This window comes from Gymnogyps californianus, chromosome 16 (genome assembly GCF_018139145.2).
Source record: "Gymnogyps californianus isolate 813 chromosome 16, ASM1813914v2, whole genome shotgun sequence".
NCBI lineage: Eukaryota > Metazoa > Chordata > Aves > Accipitriformes > Cathartidae > Gymnogyps > Gymnogyps californianus.
Window position 1 is genome coordinate 1,758,119 of NC_059486.1, and position 20,099 is coordinate 1,778,217.

At 64.4% G+C, this 20,099-nt stretch overlaps 1 protein-coding gene across 1 annotated transcript; it reads right to left on the reverse strand.

Moving 5' to 3' along the window:
- Window positions 1-434: 434 nt before the first annotated feature.
- Window positions 435-7,415, reverse strand: CABP7 (calcium binding protein 7). Its single transcript, XM_050906915.1, has 5 exons — window positions 7,307-7,415; window positions 3,069-3,212; window positions 1,394-1,506; window positions 694-847; window positions 435-562 (listed from the first exon to the last, which is right to left on the reverse strand). The coding sequence occupies exons 1-5, from the start codon at window positions 7,413-7,415 to the stop codon at window positions 435-437; spliced, it is 648 nt and encodes a 215-aa protein (XP_050762872.1).
- Between the last annotated feature and the right edge of the window lie 12,684 nt (window positions 7,416-20,099).

Sequence of the window (20,099 nt, forward strand, 5' to 3'; positions counted from 1 at the left end):
TTAGGGGATGATTTGGTTTTTATCATAAATATAGAGCTATAGACGCTAGTATCGGTGTATCCGACGGGATCCTACGCCCGGGGGGGGCAATCCGCCCCCGGCGCGGGGAGGGGGGCAGCACACGGGGCTCCATGCACGTTACATGCACTTACGGGTTTGGTTTTTTTCTGGCGAGGGGTTTTTTTGTGTGTGTGTGTTTGTGTGTCTTTACCAAAGTTTCCATGTTCTGCAAACAGCCATGCGATCGCATCGCCCCGGGACAGCGGGGACCCGGCGCGGGTCTTCCCCCCACTTCGGGTTTGCCCCCCTCCCGGGGGGTGGAGGGGGGTTTGCGTGTCTGATTTGAATATGGAGATATATATATATATCTATACTCCTCGCTATAGGTGTGGCTCCCCGTCGGTGGCCGGAGGCAGGCGCTCGGGGCGGCCCCGCTACTTCATGCCGCTGCGCAGCACCTGGTTGGCGGCGATGAGCATCACGCTGATGATGAAGGCGATGGCGAAGGCGCAGATGAGGCTCTTCCGCACGCAGGTCTGCCGGATCTGCTGGCTGGAGCAGGCTGTGGGGAAGAGCCGGGGGGGGTTACCCCAATGCCCCCCACTCCCCCCATTCCCCCGGATAGCCGGTGCCATCCCCGTTGGCGTCAGGGCTGGGACGGGTGTTTGGCATCGCCGGCCGCCTGGCACTCACTCTCCACGTCGACGGGGCACTCCTCGGCCGTGCCCATGTGGCTTTCCTCCTCCGTCATGATGATGTTCTCGATGTCCTTCATGGAGAGGTGCTCGCAGAAGGTGTCGTACAGCAGCCGCTTCAGCTCGTCCACCGTCAGCTTCTGCATGTCACACTGCGGGGAGCGGGCAGGGGGGCTCGGGCGGGGCTGACGCCACAGTTTAGGGGGGCACAGTGACACTCTGGGATCCCCCGGCACCCTTGGGTGCTGCGTTTTGGATGGATCTCCCCGTTCTTGGCAGGGAAAGGTCTGGTGTCTGACAGGCACCCGGTGGGTGCTCACGCCATCCGCCACCCCGTGCCGTGGCAGGGACAGAAAAGCTTCAGGCTGGTGTACCCCGACCCTAACGCTTCCACTGACCTGAATCTGGAGCCTGAGCCTGAGCTTGACCCTCACCCTAACCCCAACCCTGACCCCAACCCTAAACCTGACCCTAACCTTGATCCTAAACCTGACCCTGGCCCCAACTCTGACCCCAACCCTAACCCTAACCCTTAAACCAGCTCCGACCCTGACCCTAACCCAGAGCCTGATCGTGAACCTAACCTTAACCCCAACCCTAACCCCAACCTTCACCCTGACCCCGAGCCATCCCCCGGTGCTCTCGGTGCGGGGCTGGGGGTGCTGCCCCCCCCGGGGTGGGAGGTGGGGGGTCCCTACCTTCCAGAAGACGGTGTCGAAGTCCGTGCCGTGGAACTTCTCCGGGATGCCCGAAGTGGACAGCTTGGGCCCCAGTAACGTCACGAACTCCTCGAAGTCCACCTGCCCGTCGCCTGCGGGACACGGAGGCGGCCGTCACCCCCTGCCCGGGCACGGGGGCACGTGTGACACCCCCCTTCCCCCCCCCCTGCCGAAGGGTCCCTATGGGGCTGCTTGGGGGGGGGGACACAGTGGACTCAGTGATGCTCAGATCCCCTGTGCAGCTGGGGGGGTCCTGCTCCAAGCCTCGGTGTTTTTTGGGGGGACCCCACTCCTGGGCTTGACACTGCCTGGGGACACCCTGCTCTGGGGCAGCCTGGGGGCACCCTCTTCCTGGGCACGGCACTTGGGGGGCTCAGGCAGCGCCCAGAGCCCCCCATCCCACCCAGGGGTCACTGATATCCACCCGCGATGGCCCGGAGCAGCAGCCGGTATTACGGGAGCTTGGACTCTTGGACTTCACCAGCCAGGGATCCCCAAACTGGCTGGGGACCCCCAAAACCAGTTGGGGACCCCAACACCAGCTGAGGACCTCCAGCAAAGTTAGGGGTCCCCCAACATTGGCCAGGATGCCCAACGCTGGCTGGGGTCTCCAGTGCCAGCAGGGACCCCAATGCCATCTGGGGACCCCCCAGTGCTATCTGGAGATCCCCATTGCTGGCTGGGGACCCCCAAAACCAACCAGGGACCCCAACACTGAGTGGGGACCTCCAACAAAGTTTGGGGTCCCCAACACCAGCTGGGATGCCCAACACTATCTGGGGTCCCTAGTGCTGGCTGGGACCCTCAGTGCCATCTGGGGACCCCCAGTACTGGCTGGGGACACCCAATGCCATCTGGGGAGCTCCAATGCGAACTGGGGATGCCCAATGTCGACTGGGACCCCCCAATGTTGGCTGAGGACCCTCAACACCATCCAGGACCCCAAACACCAGCCGGAACCCCGATTCCAGCTGGGACCCCAATGCCAGTTGGGGACCCCCGTGGTGGCCGTGACCCCGGGGGGGGGGTGCTGGGAGGGGACGGGGGCAGGGTGCCGCTGGGCTGGCCGTATCCTGCGGCTGCGGAGGATGCTGGTGTCGGGGCTGTCAGGCCAGCACTAACGATGAGTAATGAAGGGAGCGGCAGCTTGGCAGCGCTGCCGGAAAGGCTTTTAAATGGGGGAAAAAAAGGAAACCAATAAATTAACGAGCTCTTTAAGGTCCCGATGAGCGCGGGAGCGACAGGGACAGGCCGACGGCGGCAGCGAGTGCACGGCCAGCCCAGCCCGCTGGGTGGTGAGGGCATGGCCCAGGGTGCAGGATCCGACCCAGGGTGCAGGATTCGGCGCCAGCAGCCGGACCCCGGCAGGTTTGCCGAGCCGGGAGAGGTGCCGTTCCCGCCCGCAAGTTCTCCAGGATCGCTAAATCCTCCTAAACAAAGCTGCAGTGGCGATGATGATGATGGATGAGCAGGCAGCTCCGGGCATGAGGCAGAGCCTGGATCAGGCCCCTCCTGCATCCCGCATCCCACATCGGGTCCGGCAGCCAGCGGGGAAACGGGGCAAATTGGGTGTTTCAACAAAGCAGGGGGTGGGGGGGTCCTGTCCCCATCCCCGTCCCCGTCCCTGTCCCCATCCGGGGTGCCGGGGTCCTACCGTCCATGTCGAGGCGCTGGATGATGACTTCCAGCTCCACCTCGTTGGGCATGTAGCCCAGGGAGCGCATGGCCGTGCCCAGCTCCTGCTTGGAGATGAAGCCGTTGCCATCCCGGTCGAACACCTTGAAGGCTTCGCGGATCTCTGCGGGGGGAGCGGGGATGAGTCCGGCCGCCCCCCCGGCACCGGTACCCCCCCCCAGCCCCGGTCCCCACGGATCTCCCATGGGCAGCGGTGGTGGCCCTAAGGAACCACCCATCCCTCCGGCCGTAGTAGGGTGCCCCTTACAGAGGGGAAACTGAGGCACGGCAGGAGGGGCTGCCACCCCTGCAGGGACCAGAGCCCCCCCAGGGAACACTCTGTGTGTCTCTGTGTGTGTGTGTGTGTGTGCGCGCGTGCGTGTGTGTGTGTGTGTCCTGCTGGGGGGTGTCACGGGCTGGGGTGTGATGGGGGGGGCATACCAGGGTGTGAGTGGGTGATGGGTGTGCACGTGGGTGTGCTGGGGTCCGGGTGTTGGAGGGTGGGGGTGGTTGTGCGGGTGGGGGTACCAGGAGGGGTGTGTAAGGCACACACATGCGCACACACACGCGCACACACACACACACACACACACGGTGTCTCCAGCAGCACGTGGCCCCACAACCTCTCCAAGAAGGGTCTGACCACCCCAGGGGGACACTGATGGACCCCAAGGTCCTTGCTCCAACTCCGGCCACCCACTCGCAGCACCCATCCTGCCCTTGCCACTGCCCAGCCCTCCACAGCCAAAAACCCGGCATCCTACCCCAAAAACATCTTCCTTGGACATGCCTGAGCTCGGGCTGCCCGCCAGAGTGGGGGCTGTGGGGGGGGAGACCCCCACACTGCTGCAGCACCCAGCTGGGAGCATCCCTGCACCCTGGGTGCCCAGTGTGCCAGCACCCTGGGGACTTTGCACCCATCCTGGGGTTACGGGGTGGGTGCCGGAGCCATGCTGCACTTCAGCCAAAAAAATACCAACTCTTGCCGGAGTCGCTTCAGTGTTCAGCCCTCTCCCGTGCAGAGGAAGATGGGATGGAGAGGGGGAGAAAGTGGGAGGATTTGGGGGTTCTGGCTCAAAATGAGCCCCTGGGACACGGGGGCAGATCCCTGCGGGGCGGCAGGGAGAGGCTGCGCCGCGTTCGGAGGGCAGCGGGGAAACTGAGGCACGGCGCTCGCCATGCCACGTGGCTATCGCCCACCCAAAAGCCTCGCGGTGCCCATCGGCTCCATCCCGCCTCCCGCTGCGCTCGGGGCTTCGCTCCTTTTTGGGGGAGTTTCTGCCTTTTTGATGCCTCCCGACACGCGGAGCTCGAACCAGGCTGATGGGAAAGAAAGGACCGGGTGAATTTGTATATCAGGAACACCGGGAAGCCGGGCCGGGATGTCAGTGCCCTCTTCCTTCGCCAGGCGGCAAAGCTGCCGGCACCGGGCAGCGTAAATGTGCGGGTCTTTGCCGGCTGCCGGAGGGCTTCGTGTTGGAGGAGCCCGGCAGGAGAAACGGGGGCTGAGAATTTTGGGTTTTGGGGGGAAAAAAACCCACGTCAGGTTGTGCTATCAATCCCCAGCGCTTGGGGACGTCACTGCCTGGATGATGGCCCATCGGTGACGTCTTCCGAGGTGTTTTGGGGGGGAGTTTTAGGGGGTTTTGGCCTGCCAGCCTGATGGCTGAGCTTCTCCACGGCCGGCATCCCCGCCTGGGCAGGGGGATGCTCCTGGGTCCCCCTGCGCTTGTGGGGAGCCCCGCTCTGGTCCAAGCACCCCCAAAATTCATCCTTCGAGGATGCTCATCCCAAACCGCCCAAAGGTGGTTCCCCGTCACCCTGCTCAGGCTGTTGGGGGGAAAGGCAAGGACATGTCCCGACAGTGGCCAAACTGGGGTCCCAGCAGGGTGTCACGTGTCCGTCCCCCCCCCAGCCAGGGCACCCCGGTCCTCCCCGGCTGAGCCAGCGGCACTCTGCCGCAGTTTGCACCCTGCGTCTTCTCAGCCCCAACGCGGAGCCCCGAGGGGCGGCTGCGGGGCCGGGAGGGCGGCCGGGTGTCACAAACGTCCCCCCAAACCGGAGGGTGACCGGGGGGAGGTGGGAGCGGGTGGCAGCATGGCCCCCCCCCGCAGCGGCGCGGGTGTCTGGCGCCTCGTGGGGGTCACCTTGGGGCTCCCGCCGCTGCCATCGATCCCCGCGGCCACGCGGCGCAGCGGGCGTGCGGCCGCAGGTGGGGTGCTGGGGGGGGGAGCCCTGAGGTGAGAGCACCCCGGGGCCCGTCAGCACCCGTCGGTGCCACGCGAGGCTGGGTGCACCGCCACAACGCCCTGGCGCACGTGCACGCACAGGCGGTGAGTGTGCGCGCGCGCACACACGCTGCAGTGAGGCTGTGCACACGCACGTCGAGGCACAGGCTGCAGCGAGGCTGTGCACACACGCACCTTGCAGCGATGCTGTACTCGTGCGTGCACACACGCACCAACGCCTTGCAGCGATGTACTTGTGCACGCACATGCACACACACCTTGCAGCCGTGCTGTACTTGTGCGTGCACACACATGGATGCACACACACAACCACGTTGCAGCGATGCTGTATTTGTGCACGCACACAAACACCTTGCAGCCGTGCTGTACTTGTGCGTGCACACACACGGACGCACACACAACCACGTTGCAGCGATGCTGTATTTGTGCGCGCACACAGACAAACACCTTGCAGTGACGCACTTGTGCATGCACACACACACAGAACCACCTTGCAGTGACACACTTGTGCATGCACACACACACAGAACCACCTTGCAGTGACACACTTGTGCATGCACACACACACAGAACCACCTTGCAGTGATGCTGTGCTTGTGCATGCGCACACGCAGACACCCACAGAGCCACAGTGCAGTGATGTACTTGTGCATGCACACCCCCCCCTTGCAGCGATGCTGTACTTGTGCATGCACGCACACACACGCTCTCTGCAGCAGTGCTGGGCATATGAACCCATCCTGCTCTGACGCCGTACGTGTGCGCACACAGCCTGCAGCGAGGCTGTACCTGTGCGCACACACGCTGCAGTGATGCTGCCCGTGTGTACACGCACACACGCTCACACAGACACCCTGCAGCGAGGCTGTGCGCGTGCATAAAAATGTGTGAGCGCACACGCACGCCCCGCGTGCAGTGGGGCTGTCCGGAGGTGTGCGTGTACACACTCGTGCACGCACGCACAACCCCTGCAGTGAGGCTGTAAATGGGCACGTAAGCGCACACGCACGCAACCTGCAGAGCTGTGCGCACACACACGCTCTCGCACACCCGGCGTGAGCCCGTGTCCCTGCCTCCTCGGGGCTCCCCGCCAGGCTTTGGGGCCAGAGCCCTCACACCCCAGCCTTGGGGCTCCGTGCCTCAGTTTCCCCACGGGGAGTCCCCAGGGGCTCCAGGCCTGATGCCAAGCCCCCTCCATCCTCTTCTGAAGGCACGGCGGGGCCGTGCGTGGGGTCGCCCCATGCCTCAGTTTCCCCTGCAGTGCCGGTGCTGGGGCAGCGACGGGAGCTGGGGGCCATGGGTGCTGCTTTCCCCAGCAGAGTGGGGCTCCCCGGGGACGCCCCGAGTCGGGGTGGCCTGGGGGTACTGGCAGTGCCCGTCCCGCCGCCCTGGTAAACTTTTGGGGTGGAAAAGGCCATTCTGGTGATAGCGAGCTGAGACCGGCCCCGCTCATCGCATGGGTGGGCAGAGCCCCGGCGGCCGCTCCTCCCGGCCGGAACCCGGTGGCACCGGGGCTGCGTGGGGCTGCCGTGACCCGGGTGGGGTGACACGGGTGACAGCCACCCCCGGGGCCCCCCGCGCCGCCAGCCACTGTCATATTATGACAGCGGGGAGGGTGGCCCCGCCACGCCGGGGGAGGGGGGGTCCAGCCCCGCGCCGCCACCGCCGGTCCCTGCTGTGTCATATTGTCACAACGGCGACACCGGGGCCGGGACCCCCCCCTTCCCCCCCTGCCGCCACCCTCTCCCGCTGCCCGGCTCTCTCCCATGCTTTCCTTCCTCCCCTCCTCCTCCTCCTCCCCATCCATCCATCCATCCGCATCCCGCTCGCCTTGAACCTCCCCACTGTGCCGGGGAGGGGGGGTGGTGGGGTTGGGGGGGGGGACGGCGCACCCCAACCCTCCCCGCAGCCCGCACCCCACACGGGATGGCCCCCCCAGCCCCCAGCCCCCCCCCCCCAGCCCGCTCACCCTCCAGCTCGTCCTCCGGGATCTCCACGGGGTGCTGCTCGGCGAGGATGTTGGGGATGGTGTAGATCCCCCGGTACATCAAAGCCGCCGTTACCGGGTGGAAAGGCATCTTCGGGGCTTCCCAAAAGCCAAAGTTTAAACCCAAATCTCCTCGGCGGAAGGTTCCCCAGCCGGTACCGGGGTACGCTAACAACAAGTTACCGGTACCCGCCGCCCCCGCCCGGCACCCACCGGCCAGGGGCGGGGGGCCAAGGCGGGCGGGCGCTCCCCGTCCTCCGGGGCCGGTGGTGGGACGGGGCTGGCGGCGGAGCCCCCCCCTCACCGGGGAATCAGGGCGCGGGGGGGGGCCGCGCCGGAGGAGGCTGGGGGCGGCCCGGTGCCCCCGCGCACATGCCCGCCCGAAGTGGAAACGGGAGGCGAAAGCATCCAAGCACCGGCTAAATCCCGGCGGCGGCGGCGGCGGCGGCGGCGGCGGGGGGGACGGGGCTGGCCATGCCGCTCCGGGCCCCCCCCCGCCCAGCTCCGCCAGCCCCGGGCCGCTCACAGCCCCCGGGGGGCCGCTGTCACCGGGCCACGCTCCCCGGCGGGGCCCGGCATGGCGGGGCCGAGGCCGAGGGCGGCCTCTTCTTCTTCTTCCTCCCTCCTCCTCCTCCTCTTCTTCTTCCCCGTTAAGTGTCCCGGGCAGGGCCGGGGCTCCGTTCCCCGCCGCTGGCTCAGCCCCCGCCGCCGCGCACCCGCTCCCCCCCCGCCACCGCCGCCGCCGCCGGCAGACGGAGCATCCTCGGCCGCGGCCCCGGGGAAGCGGCGGCGGAATCCGGGGAGAAACGGCGGGGCCGGGCGGGTTTTGAATGGTCCCGCCTGGCAAATGGGGCTGGGGGCGGGAGGGGGGGCGGGGGGGGTGGTGCCTCCCCCCCCCCCCCGGGCGGGGGAGGGGGGGGAAGAGGGGGGGAGTTGCGGCAAAGAGGGTGTCACAGCCACCCGTGAACGTCCCGGGCCGGATCCTGCCCCGGTGGGGCTGATGGAGGAGCGGGTGCTGCCGGAGGGGCTGGGGCACCCGGCTGGGGTGGGTGCTGGGTGGTGGAGAACGGCAGCCCAGCACCATGGTGGTGCCAGCGCCAGAGATGGGGGGGCCCTGTGGCACCCCGTGTCCGGGCAGTTGTCACCCCAGGGTCCCCACATGCAGCACCCCATGCCCAGGCAGTCATCACCCTGAGGTCCCCGTACTTGGCACCCTAGGCTGCCGTCACCCCGAGGTCCTTGCACACAGCATTCCAGGCTGCCACAACCCCGAAGTCCCCACACACGGCACCCCATGCCCAGGCAGTCGTCACCCTGAGGTCCTCACACACAGCACCCCAGGCCGTCATCACCCCAAAGTCCCTGCACACAGCACCCTGGGCCAGGGCAGCCGTCACTGCAAGGTCCCCACACATGGCACCCCATGCCCAGGCAGTCATCGCCCCACGGTCCCCGTACTTGGCACCCCAGGCTGCCATCACCCCGAGGTCCCCACACACGGCACCCTGGCCCAGGCCAGTCATCACCCCGAGGTTCCCAGGGTGCTGCGAGGTGGCAGGGACACCACAGCCGGACCTCCTGCTCCCGCACCAGGGCAAAAATGAGCCGTGGAAGAGGAGCGAAGCGGGGCCGGGAGTGAAGCCCTCCATCCCCATCCCCGTTTCCAGTCGCCCCCCACTTCCCCCCCAAGCCGTGATTATATTTTTCACCTTATTTCTCACTTTTTGTCATTGATTAATCAGCGTTGGGCTCACGCGCCGGGGCAGGACCCCCCTGTGCCACGTCCCCGCGGCATCCTTGTCCCCGTGGCATCTGTCTGCGGCCCGGTACCCGGGCAGGGATGCTGCCCAGGATCCGGGAGCTCTCTCCTCCCAAGTCCCACTGTCCGCCTTGCCCGGCTTGTCTCCCTGGCTGGGGGTAGCCCCGGCAGACCCCGGCCCGTCGGGAGATGGGGGTCACGGTGTCCCCCATGGCCCGGGTGCCATCTCTCTGGCTAGGGACGGTGGCACGGGCAGGCTGCCGAAGCCCCTGCTCCCCGCCGGAGGCTGCCTTTGGAGGTGCCGTGGTGGGAGGGAAGGGGTTGGGGGCAAGAGGGAAAATGTCCCCAGAGCCGTAACAGGGTGGGAAAGAGAAAGGGAGACGGTCGGCACCTCTCAGGTGCTCCTCCGAACCCCAAAGATGCTCGAGAGTGATGGGGAAACTGAGGCACAGCTGGACGGGCTCCAGATGTGCTTCTCGTGTCGGGAATGTCACAAGAACCCCCAAAATTTCAGAATCGGGTTTCTGCCGCTCCAACCCCTTCATTAAAATCCCCCCCCCGGGATCCCGCAGCCGCCCCGGCCACGTGCTCAGCCTCGGCCGTTGCCTCATTCAGTTCACCGCTGCCGGGAATTTTGGGGCAGACGCCAGCTCCAACCTGCCCCTGCTCTAAACCTCCCACCTCTGGCGGCAGCGTCAGCCGGCACCCCGCTCCGGGGCTCCCCGAAACCCATCGCCCTTCCCCGGCCGCCTCCCGGCAGCGCTGCCTGTGCAGCCGCCGGTTGCTTTTAACCAGCTGGGGTCCCCTTTAAGCTATTTTTTAGCTGGGAGAAAATTTCCTTCTCCGGCGACGGAAAACCATCACGGCCGCGCTCCCGAGCTGAGGAATTTCAGGGATGATCAAATCCCCGATGCTGCGGGGTGTCGGCCTCGCAGGGCAGGATCCTTCCTCTGCGGGATGTCACGGCTCCGGGGGTGGCTTTTTCCAGCTCTGATAAAACTTCATCCACCGTCGGGGTTCGGGACGGTGTTGGGGCACACGGGGAGTCTCCAGTGTCTAATACTGCGGCTGAGCTCACAGCACGGCCCTGAGGGGGAGGAGGCTGATAATAATAATAAGAAGAAGAGACTTTTGGGGAGAAAGAAACCCAAAAAGGCAAAGCAGCCTCAGTGAAAATCTCCTCCTTTTTCCTTAGCGGATCAATTTGCTCCTCAATGCTAACGAAGTTGCCCTCCCAATTAATTCTCCGTTCGCTCACCGGAGGCCCCCCGGGGTGGAAACTCATTAATTTCTCACCGCCCAAACCCCGGCAGGAATAATACCGCAAATTTCTGGGCTTTTCCCCACAAATCCCCCCCCCAAAGGAGATCTCCGCGCTCGGCAGCAACGGGGACCTGTCGGAGCATCCTTCCCCGCGGATGGCGGAGGCAGGCGGTCCGTCCCGGCTCCTGCTGCTTCATCCCTGGGGATGGAGGGCGTGAGCACGCGGCGGCACGGGGGAAAAGTGAGAATTAAACAACGGCTTAATTGCATTTGAAGTCGTGATTGGTTTTTTGTTCATCAGGGATCGTCGGCTCTCAGTGTTTTCCCTGAGCCCAGCCGGAGACCCCCATCCCGCTTGGCCGCACCGCTCTCTTCCTCACGGGATGAAGGCTGGGACCTTCCCCCGGTACAATCCGCGCCGTCGCCCACCGCTCTGCCCCGCAGCCCCTTTGCTTCAATTTCCTCACTTATTTTGGGGTGAGAAGCTCTGAATTGGTTTCCTCAGACCTCAGTCCTGAGATGATGGGGCGGAGGCAGCGGCGTCCCCAAACCCCAGGGATTTCAGCTGAAAATCCCAGCCACAGCCGGGTGATTTACACGTTTCCCCACACCGCTGGGACGTTGCAAATGTTCCTCTTCATAATTCTCCCGTTCTTTTATTAGCGGTTCCTCTTCACAAGCTTCCCTTTATTTTATTAGGGGCTCGGGCCAGCCTCGCCAGCAGGTCAGTGCCACCTCTCCCCGCCATCCCTTCGTCCCTCCCGCGACGGCAGCACCTTCCCGACACTCCCGGGCGGTACCCTCATTAGCTGAGCCCACTAACGAGGCGGGAGAAGCGCGATCCAGGCCTGGCATTTGGCCCCTTATTTGCGGCTTTGCGAGGATCTCGCTCTCGAGAGCGCTTGCTCCCGGGTTCGCATCCCGACATCAACGTCTTTATTTCTCTCAGGAAGGTTGGAGGGGGGGGAATTAAAAGGAATAAAGCCGTGCTGGCACAGAGGCGGTGCCGATTTATCTTTAATTTAATCTTCTCCTCCTCATTTATTACGGAGCGTGCTTCCGCAGCCTCCCCTGGCAGGGCTGAGGGGCCCTCCTCGCTCCCCGCCGTCCCCCTGCCCAGCAGAGACTCCTGTGCCGGATTCTTTCCCTGCCCTGAGCGTATCCTGCCGGCTCCATTTATCCGGGTGTTTGCAAGTCCGGTCTCTGCCTCGTCCCCACTTGAAATTCCCAATTGTCTTTGTGGAGGAGAGAGGGAAGCTGCCAGGGATGGGATGGGGATGGAATGGGATGGCATGGCATGGGCATGGGATGGGGATCCCTCACAGGGGATGGGATGGGATGGGATGGGGATCCCTCACAGCGGTGGGGATGGGATGGGATGGAATGGGATGGGGATGAGGATGGGGATGGAGATGGGGATTGGAATGGGATGGGGATCCCTCATCAGGGTGGGGATGGGGATGGGGATGAGGATGGGGATGGGAATGGGGATAGGGATGGGGATCCCTCACAGGGGATGGGATGGGATGGGATGGGATGGGGATGGGGATGGGGATGGGGATGAGGATGAGGATGGGGACAGAGATGGGGATTAGAATGGGATAAGGATCTCTCAAATGGGTGGGGATGGGGATAGGGATGGGGATGAGGATGAGGATGGGGATGAGGATGAGGATGAGAATGAGGATGGGGATGGAGATAGGGATTGGAATGGGATGGGGATCCCTCGTCAGGGTGGGGATGGGGATAGGGATGGGGATGAGGATGGGGATGGGAATGGGGATAGGGATGGGGATGGGGATCCCTCACAGGGGATGGGATGGGATGGGATGGGGATGGGGATGGGGATGGGGATGGGGATGGGGATGAGGATGGGGACAGAGATGGGGATTAGAATGGGATAAGGATCTCTCAAATGGGTGGGGATGGGGATAGGGATGGGGATGGGGATGAGGATGAGGATGGGGATGAGGATGAGGATGAGGATGAGGATGGGGATGGAGATGGGGATTGGAATGGGATGGGGATCCCTCGTCAGGGTGGGGATGGGGATAGGTACGGGGATGAGGATGAGGATGGGGATGGGAATGGGGATAGGGATGGGGATGGGGATCCCTCACAGGGGATGGGATGGGATGGGATGGGATGGGATGGGGATGGGGATGGGGATGAGGATGGGGACAGAGATGGGGATTAGAATGGGATAAGGATCCCTCAGATGGGTGGGGATGGGGATAGGGATGGGGATGAGGATGGGGATGGGGATGAGCATGGGGATGGGGATAGGGATGGGGATGGGGATCCCTCACAGGGATGGGATGGGGATGGGAAAGCCCACGGGGATGGGGAAACCTGGCAGGGATGCGATGGTGCAAACCTGGGCTGGGTGCCCTCAAATCCCCAGGACAACCCCATGGATAACTCACCCCGGGGCAGTGCGAGGATGCTGGGGGGGGGCGGTGACACCACAGTGTCCTTCGGGATATAACATCGCTCACGCTGAGCACAGGGAGGGGACGTGAGCGGTCCGGGGTGGCCATTGTGTCATTTTAAAGTCACCCGCTGGCACGGAGCCCTCGGAGGCGCCGGAGGCATCAATCTCCCGGGGCCGGTGCTGTCAGCTGGGTATTTAGTGAAATGTTTCTTAAATGAACGCTTGATGGAAGAAGAGGGATGGCTGCAACGTACCGAGCCGCAAGGTTATCCCTGCCGCTGCGCCGGCTGCCAGCTCCCAGCGCCCGCTATTAAACCCGGGGAGGGCGGCTGCGATAACCGGCCGGGGAGGGTTTGGGAGCTGCCACCCGGCGCGGCTCTGGCCGTTCCTGCACTGGGATGCATTTCGGAGCAAATCACACCCGTGATGGGGGAAACGCCAGGCAGAGCTCCAGGCAGCGGGTGCAGGCAGGGAGGGAAGGGAGGACGGGAAAGGCTCGGAGAGCCCCATTTAATTTGGCTTTGCAAGGGGGAAAACAGCCCCTCTGTGGGAGGAAGCAAGGCTTCTGCTTAGGAGAAATTTTTCTTTACGAAAACCAGGAAAATTTGAAATGAGCCTGTTCTTCGCATCCCTCCGAGCGGATGCAGCCCAGGATGCCGAGGGCAGTGGCGACTCCACTTGCCAAGAGACCAAGCGGGGAGGTAACTCCTGAAGACCTCAGTCCAGGACCTTCTTAAACTCATTAACACCATAAAAAAAGATCCGGGGGAAGCGCAGCCTGCCCGGGAAGGTGTGCGGTAGCACAGGCTGGGATCCGGCTTTTCGAAAGGGGCGCACGAGAGGGGAGTAAAGGAGAGGGCTCTGGCAGAGCCGTGCTTGGCCCCAGAGGCACCACGCAAGGGTGAAGCCACCCCAGACCCCCCCTGGCTGACCTTCAGCCCGTGCCCTCAGTGCCAGCGGCAGGAGGAGGCATGAATGTAACAAACCCCACGGCACAGCGCCCGTGCATCTGTGACACGGGCGGGCACCGGTACTGGGCACGTCACTGAGCGGCTTTGCTTTGCCACAGCCGACGCTGAAGTCAGACTCCAAAACAAAACCCTTGGCTGAGCGTTAAGGCTGTTTGGAAACGGCTTCCACGCCTCCCTCGCGGCATCCCTGCGGCCTTTTCCTCTCTGTACGCACCGCCCCACCAACCCTCCTTGCAACGAGTTTTGCCTTCAGGACACGGTTGTGCTGGGCCAGGCTCTGCCTCCCATCCCACCGTCAGCACGCAGGCGATGCTCACCAGGAGACACCAGCAATCAGCCGTGCCACACCGGCACAGCGACCTCAGGTAGCCACACCAGCTCCGTCTCTCCAGGATGCTGTGAGCTGCTGCCCCGGCATGCCCTGGTACCATGATGCCAGCATCTGGTGGTACCCGGTGCCATGGTGCCAGGACCCGGTGGTACCCAGTGCCACGATGCCAGGAGCTGGTAGTACCCGGTGCCATGGTGCCAGGACCCGGTGGTACCCAGTGCCATGACACCAGGAGCTGGTGGTACCCGGTGCCATGGTGCCAGGACCCGGTGGTACCCAGTGCCACGACACCAGGAGCTGGTGGTACCCGGTGCCATGGTGCCAGGACTCGGTGGTACCCAGTGCCATGATGCCAGGAGCTGGTAGTACCCGGTGCCATGGTGGCAGGACCCGGTGGTACCCAGTGCCACGACGCCAGGAGCTGGTGGTACCCGGTGCCACGATGCCAGGACCCGGTGGTACCCAGTGCCACGACGCCAGGAGCTGGTGGTACCCGGTGCCATGATGCCCAGGCCAGGCGGCACCCAGCACCACGACGTCCAGGCCGGCAGTAGGCAGCCTCCCGGCAGGGCTGTGAGGATGCCCGGTGCCCCCGCAGCAGGTGATGCCGTGGCCGGGCAGGAGGAGGCGATGGGAGCGGGATGCCAGCATTCCCATTCTGGATCCGGCCCCAGGGCTCCCCGAGCAGCGATGGCAGCAGATGCCTGGGGAGGCCGGGAGGGATGATGCTGCCTGAGGGGATTAATAGCGGAGGGAAAATTAACGGCCAGAGTGAAGGGGTGGGATCCTGGCCGGCAGGATCCTGGCCGAGGCAACGTCTCCTTCCTCAGGGCCGTGTCCCCATCAGGGCCAGCCACGCGCTCGTCGGCAGCGCCGGCTCGCTCTCCTCCGTGCCCGGAGAGATATCGGCCCTTGCGCTCTCAGGGCAGCAGCTCACGAGCTCTCCTGGGCAAGCACTGGTCCTGAGCATGCCGTACGGTCCTACACCAAACCACACAGTCCTGCGACCCGCCGCATGGTCCCACGTCCTGCCGCGTGGTGCTGCAGCAGACTGCGAGGTCCCACTCCCCACCGCGTGGTCCTGCACCAAACCATGTGGTGCTGCAGCCTGCTGCACCATCCTGCACCAGACTGTGTCATCCTGCGGCCCGCTGTGGGGTCTGAGTCCCATTGTACAGTCGTGCAGCCCAGCACCCTGTCCTGCACCCCATCGCATGACCCTGCACCTCACCATGTGGTCCTGTGCCCCACCATATGGTCTTGCAACCCATCGCATGATCCTGCGCCCCGTCACGTGGTCTGGTACCCTTGCTGCGTGGTCCTGCACCCCATCACACAGCCCTGCACCCCATCACACGGCCCTGCACCCCACTGCGTGGTCCTGCACGCCATCACACCTCGCCCAACATCCCCCCGCTCGGCCCGAGCAGCCTCCGGCGATTCATCCTCCGCTCGCAGGGAAACCGTGGTGGCTGGAGCAGCTCCACGTGCTTTTTATTTTATAGCATCCATATATTATCGGCTCCCCGGTGCTCTGCCTCGGTGGCTGAGTGGGCACCTCTGGTACCAGCCAGAGGTTTCAGCTCCGGAGCTGTGGCTTCCCCGCTGGCAATCCTCCCTCTTAGCCCGTTAAGCCCCTAATTAAACCGACAAGACACACGTCGGGCTTTTAATTACAGCTTTGCGGCGGCTGCCCCAGGGGAGGTGTCGGGGCAGGGGGAGATGCACCGAGCTGGCCAGGTCTCTGCCGGGAGCAGGGCGGCCCCGGGTGCCATCCCCCCAGCGAGGCTGCCTCTCCCCTCTCCTCTCCCTCCTCATTTTTTTCTTTCCTCTTTTTCTCCCTGGAAGACAAAGGGCCGGGAAGAGGGAAAGGTGGAGGGATGCAGACGGCAGCGCTCTGCCGGCCATCAGCCCGCGCCGGCGGTGACGGATGAGGATGGATGCGGGCAGTGGGGACGGCGTGGGGCTGGCAGCCACCGGCCAAGGAAGGAATAAGGCCCCCACGTCCCCAGGATGCTGTCCCCAAAGAGCAGGACCCCGGCCGGCTTTGACCCTGAGGAGCAGTGTTTTACATTGTCATCCTGCAACCCAGACCTGAACCACGTGGGTGCTGAGCACCCATGGGTGCCTCGAGTTCCCCAGGGTGCCTGACAGCAGGGATGGGGTGTCCCATCAGCTGCACCCCACCCTGTGCTGGGTCCCATTGCTGGTGGGCAGAGGGTGACCCCGCAGAGCCGCCCGCAGCCCTGGGGTGCCCCGGTCCCCCCAGCTCCAGCCTGCACCCACGGTGGCCCACGGCCCGGTGCCCGCCGTGCTGTGCCATGCCGTGCCAGCCTGCATCCATTAAGTGGTGAGTCAGAGCCGGGCCGATGCTGACTAACGCCCGCATGCCGGCTCCGAGCACCCATCCCGTGTGCCAGGGCGCCCGCTGCACCCTGACATCGCTGGGGTGCACGAGCGCACTTCCCTGCTTCACCTCCCCAGGCAACTACACCTCCCTGGGCAGGCACACCCCGGGTGCGGGTGTCCTTCTCTTGCACAAGCACACTTCCCCTATGGAAACGCCCTTCCCTTGTGCACACACTCCCTTAACGCAAAAGCATCCTGCGTGCAAACGCAATTCCCTTGTGCAAACGCACACCCCGCGTGCAAATTCTCTTCCCTTGTGCGCACATACCCTTAATGCAAAAGCTTCCCTCGTGCAAATGCACTTTCCTCGTGCAAATGCATGTCCCTTGTGCAAATTCTCTTCCCTTGTGCGCACATACCCTTAATGCAAAAACTTCCCTCGTGCAAATGCCCTTTCCTCGTGGAAATGCACGTCCCTTGTGCAAACGCACGTCCTACGTGCAAACGCCCTTCCCTAGTGCAAGCGCCTTCCCTCGTGCACACACGCTCCCCGTGCGAGCCCACACGTGCAGGAGCTCCCCAGGCCCCTGCGGCCGCCCCCAGCCCTGCCCGGGGGTTTGCCAGTGTCCCCCTCGCCCCCCAATCCTCCCCTCACCCCTCTGAGACACCCAGCGCCGGGGCAGCACCCCGGGATGGGGGGGGGGGGCAGCTGGGGGTGCGGAGCAGCCATCAGGGTGGCAGCCCATGAGTTACGGGCCGGGGGAGGCCACGGGTGCTGCCTGGACTCCAGCACTGCGGGACGAGGCCGGCACACCGATCGGCAGCCCCTGGAGCCAGACGGCCACGCTGACGCCATCCCTGCCTCAGTTTCCCCATCCGTCCCCACTGCCCCCCCCCCGAAGGCCTTTTCCTGGCGGGTTTTGCCAGCCAAAGCCGTGCACATTTTGGGTGGGCACCGAACCAGCACCCTGACCCCCCGCCCAGGGCTGCTGGCGCTGGCCTGGACACCCGTGGGCCACCCGGCGTCCCCTCCGCCTCGGTGGCAGCGGTGACCCCCCTGTCCACAGGTGCCGTCCCGCTCACAGCCCCGGCTTCTCGGTGTTTTCTTCTTTTTTTTGAGAGTATTTAATGGTTTGAAAGCGAAATAATGTGAGTCGAGGAGGCTTTGAAGGGCTCTGTCCGGAGGGGCTTCCCGCCGCGCCGCCCAGCCCCGGCCCCGGCTCGCTGCTACAAGCGGCTTTTTGGGGACAGGGACACACACACACACAAGCAACAAATCGCCCTTATCCGAGCGCTGGGCACGAGCCCGTCCCCAAGCCAACGCCAAAGCCACCTCCACCGTTAAAGCGCACGGAGAACCGCTGCCGAAATGCTCAGCTGCTGCCTCGGGTTAGCAAAAAAACCCCCAAATATTTCCTTCCCGAGGAATCCGCGGCAGGAGGAAGGCGCTGGGAGAGGTACACGGGAAACGCTGTTTGATGGTTTGGGGTTTTTTTTTCCCTTGGGCGAAGTCATCTCAAGCCAACCCACACCCCCTCCGCCGCCGCCTCGGCTCTGACGAATTTAATTTCGCTAAAAAGGAAAAAAATCAGAATGAAATCTCCTTTGAAAGCGGAGGAACGGCCCAGCCTGCGGCACGGGAAGGCAGGGAGCGCTGGCACGGGGCTGCCCGCTCCAGCACGGGGGCTGCACGTGTGCAACGCTGCCAGCGTGAGAGGCTGCACATGTGCAACGCTGCGAGTGGGAGGCTGTGAGCGTGCGAGGCCCTGAGCATGCGAAGCTGGGAGCACGGGAGGCTGCAAGTGTACAAGGCTGCAAAAGCGTGCGATGCCGTGAGCGTGCAATGCTGCGGGTGCGTGGTGCTGCGAGTGTGCGGTGCTGCAAGTGTGCAACGCTGTGAGCACGTGGGGCTGCAGGCGGGCGATGCAGGGAGTATGCAACGCTGTGAGTGTGCAAGGCTGCAAGCGCGCGATACTGTACGCACGCCAGGCTGCAAGTGCGCAATGCCGTGAGCGCGCAAGGCTGCAAGTGCGCAATGCCGTGAGCGCGCAATGCTGCGGGTGCACGGTGTTGCAAGTGTGCGAGGCTGCAAGTGCGCAGTGCCGTGAGTGCGCGGGGCTCCCGGTGTGCACGGCCCCTCTGAGCGAGCAGGGGGACCCCTCCCACGTTGGAGGGGACGAGGAGATCCCCCCGCGCTGGATCCGGCACCGGCTGCGCCCAGCGCATCCCCCTGCGCTGCTGCCCCGACCCCGGCATCACGGCCTGGGCTGGGAAAAGCCCTTTGGGCTTCGCTTTGGGGCCGAATCCCCCGGCCAGGGGCTCTGCCTGTCCCTCGCAGGCAGCGCAGGCAGCGCAGGCAGCACAGGCAGCGCAGGCAGCACACCAGCTACATTACTGACACCGGTGGCTGCGGGCAGCACTCCCACCCCGCGTGGGAAATCAGGTCACCCTCCGCTTCCCTGGCCTGCTGCCTCCCCGCAGCCCCGAAATCTCTCCCGTTTCCCCATCAGCATCCCTCTGCCAACCCCCCCCACCCCCCCACCTCCATCAGCTTTGCTTAAAACAACAAAAAAAGGGGAAAAAATACCCCCCCAGCCCACTCACTTCTCGGAGGGGACCAGAGCCCTCGCCAGGAGCTCCGTTTAATCTCCCGGGGTTTTGCTGCCGGTGAGCAGATAAACAAGCGCATCCATCGCTGAGTGCATCAAGTCGCAGCGGGGCTGGGGGGGCCGGGAGCAGCCCCCCGGCGTCGGGTCTTGCCCGGTCTCGGGGTGTTTGGCACGGATGGTGGTTTGGTGAAGCCTCACTGGCAGCCCCAGCTCGGGGCCGGCAGCTCAGCCGGGTCCCCGGGTCCCCCAAGGGGTTTTATCGGTAATTAATTAAAAAATGGAGGTCAATGCAGCGTATCGTTTATTTATTCCAGGCAGGCTGAGATCAGGCAGCGTCAGGCAGAGCCCCAGGGACGGCAAACATGGGGCTCAGCCCCCCCCGGGGCACCCCAAACCTCGGGAGGGAAAAGGGCACCCCGCTGATGAAGGAGCCCCGAGGTACCGGGGACAGCGGGACCCCCGGAGCGATGGGGAGGGGGAAGGCACCCCGGCCCCGCAGGGAGCTGCCGGAGGGATCCCAGGGCCGCAGCCGTGCTTCCCATTAAAACCTCCCCCTGCCGTTAACTGCGGCAGCGAAGGGCTTCGCGAGGTTTTTCCCAAAGAAAAAAGACCAAACAAGTCCCAGCTCCCCCTCCTAGTCCTTTGAATTTTTATTAAAACAAAGGAGAAAACCGTTATTTCTTCCGAGTACAACAGTCCAGGGGAACGGGAAAGCGGCTGCGCCAGGCCACAGCCACCCGAATCGCAGCCACGCGCGGGGAGTCGATCCGAGGCAGCGCGGTTTTAAATAAAAAGGGTTCAGGACGCGATCTATGACACGTCGAGCCCTGGGCTGACCCTCCGGCCAACTCCGGTGTGGCTGTCGGTCAGGTGAGGTTGTGGGAAGGAGGAATTGGGGGTCCCGAGGGGATGCGGGGGATGCCCGGGGCAGCACCGGCTCCATTAAAGGATAAATCGCAGCTGGAAGGGAGGCTTCCCCCTCCGGAGCGGAGGGCAGGATTTGGGATGGAGGCACAAAGGAAAGATCAGGGCATCCCCGTTCCCCCGCAGCCGCCACCG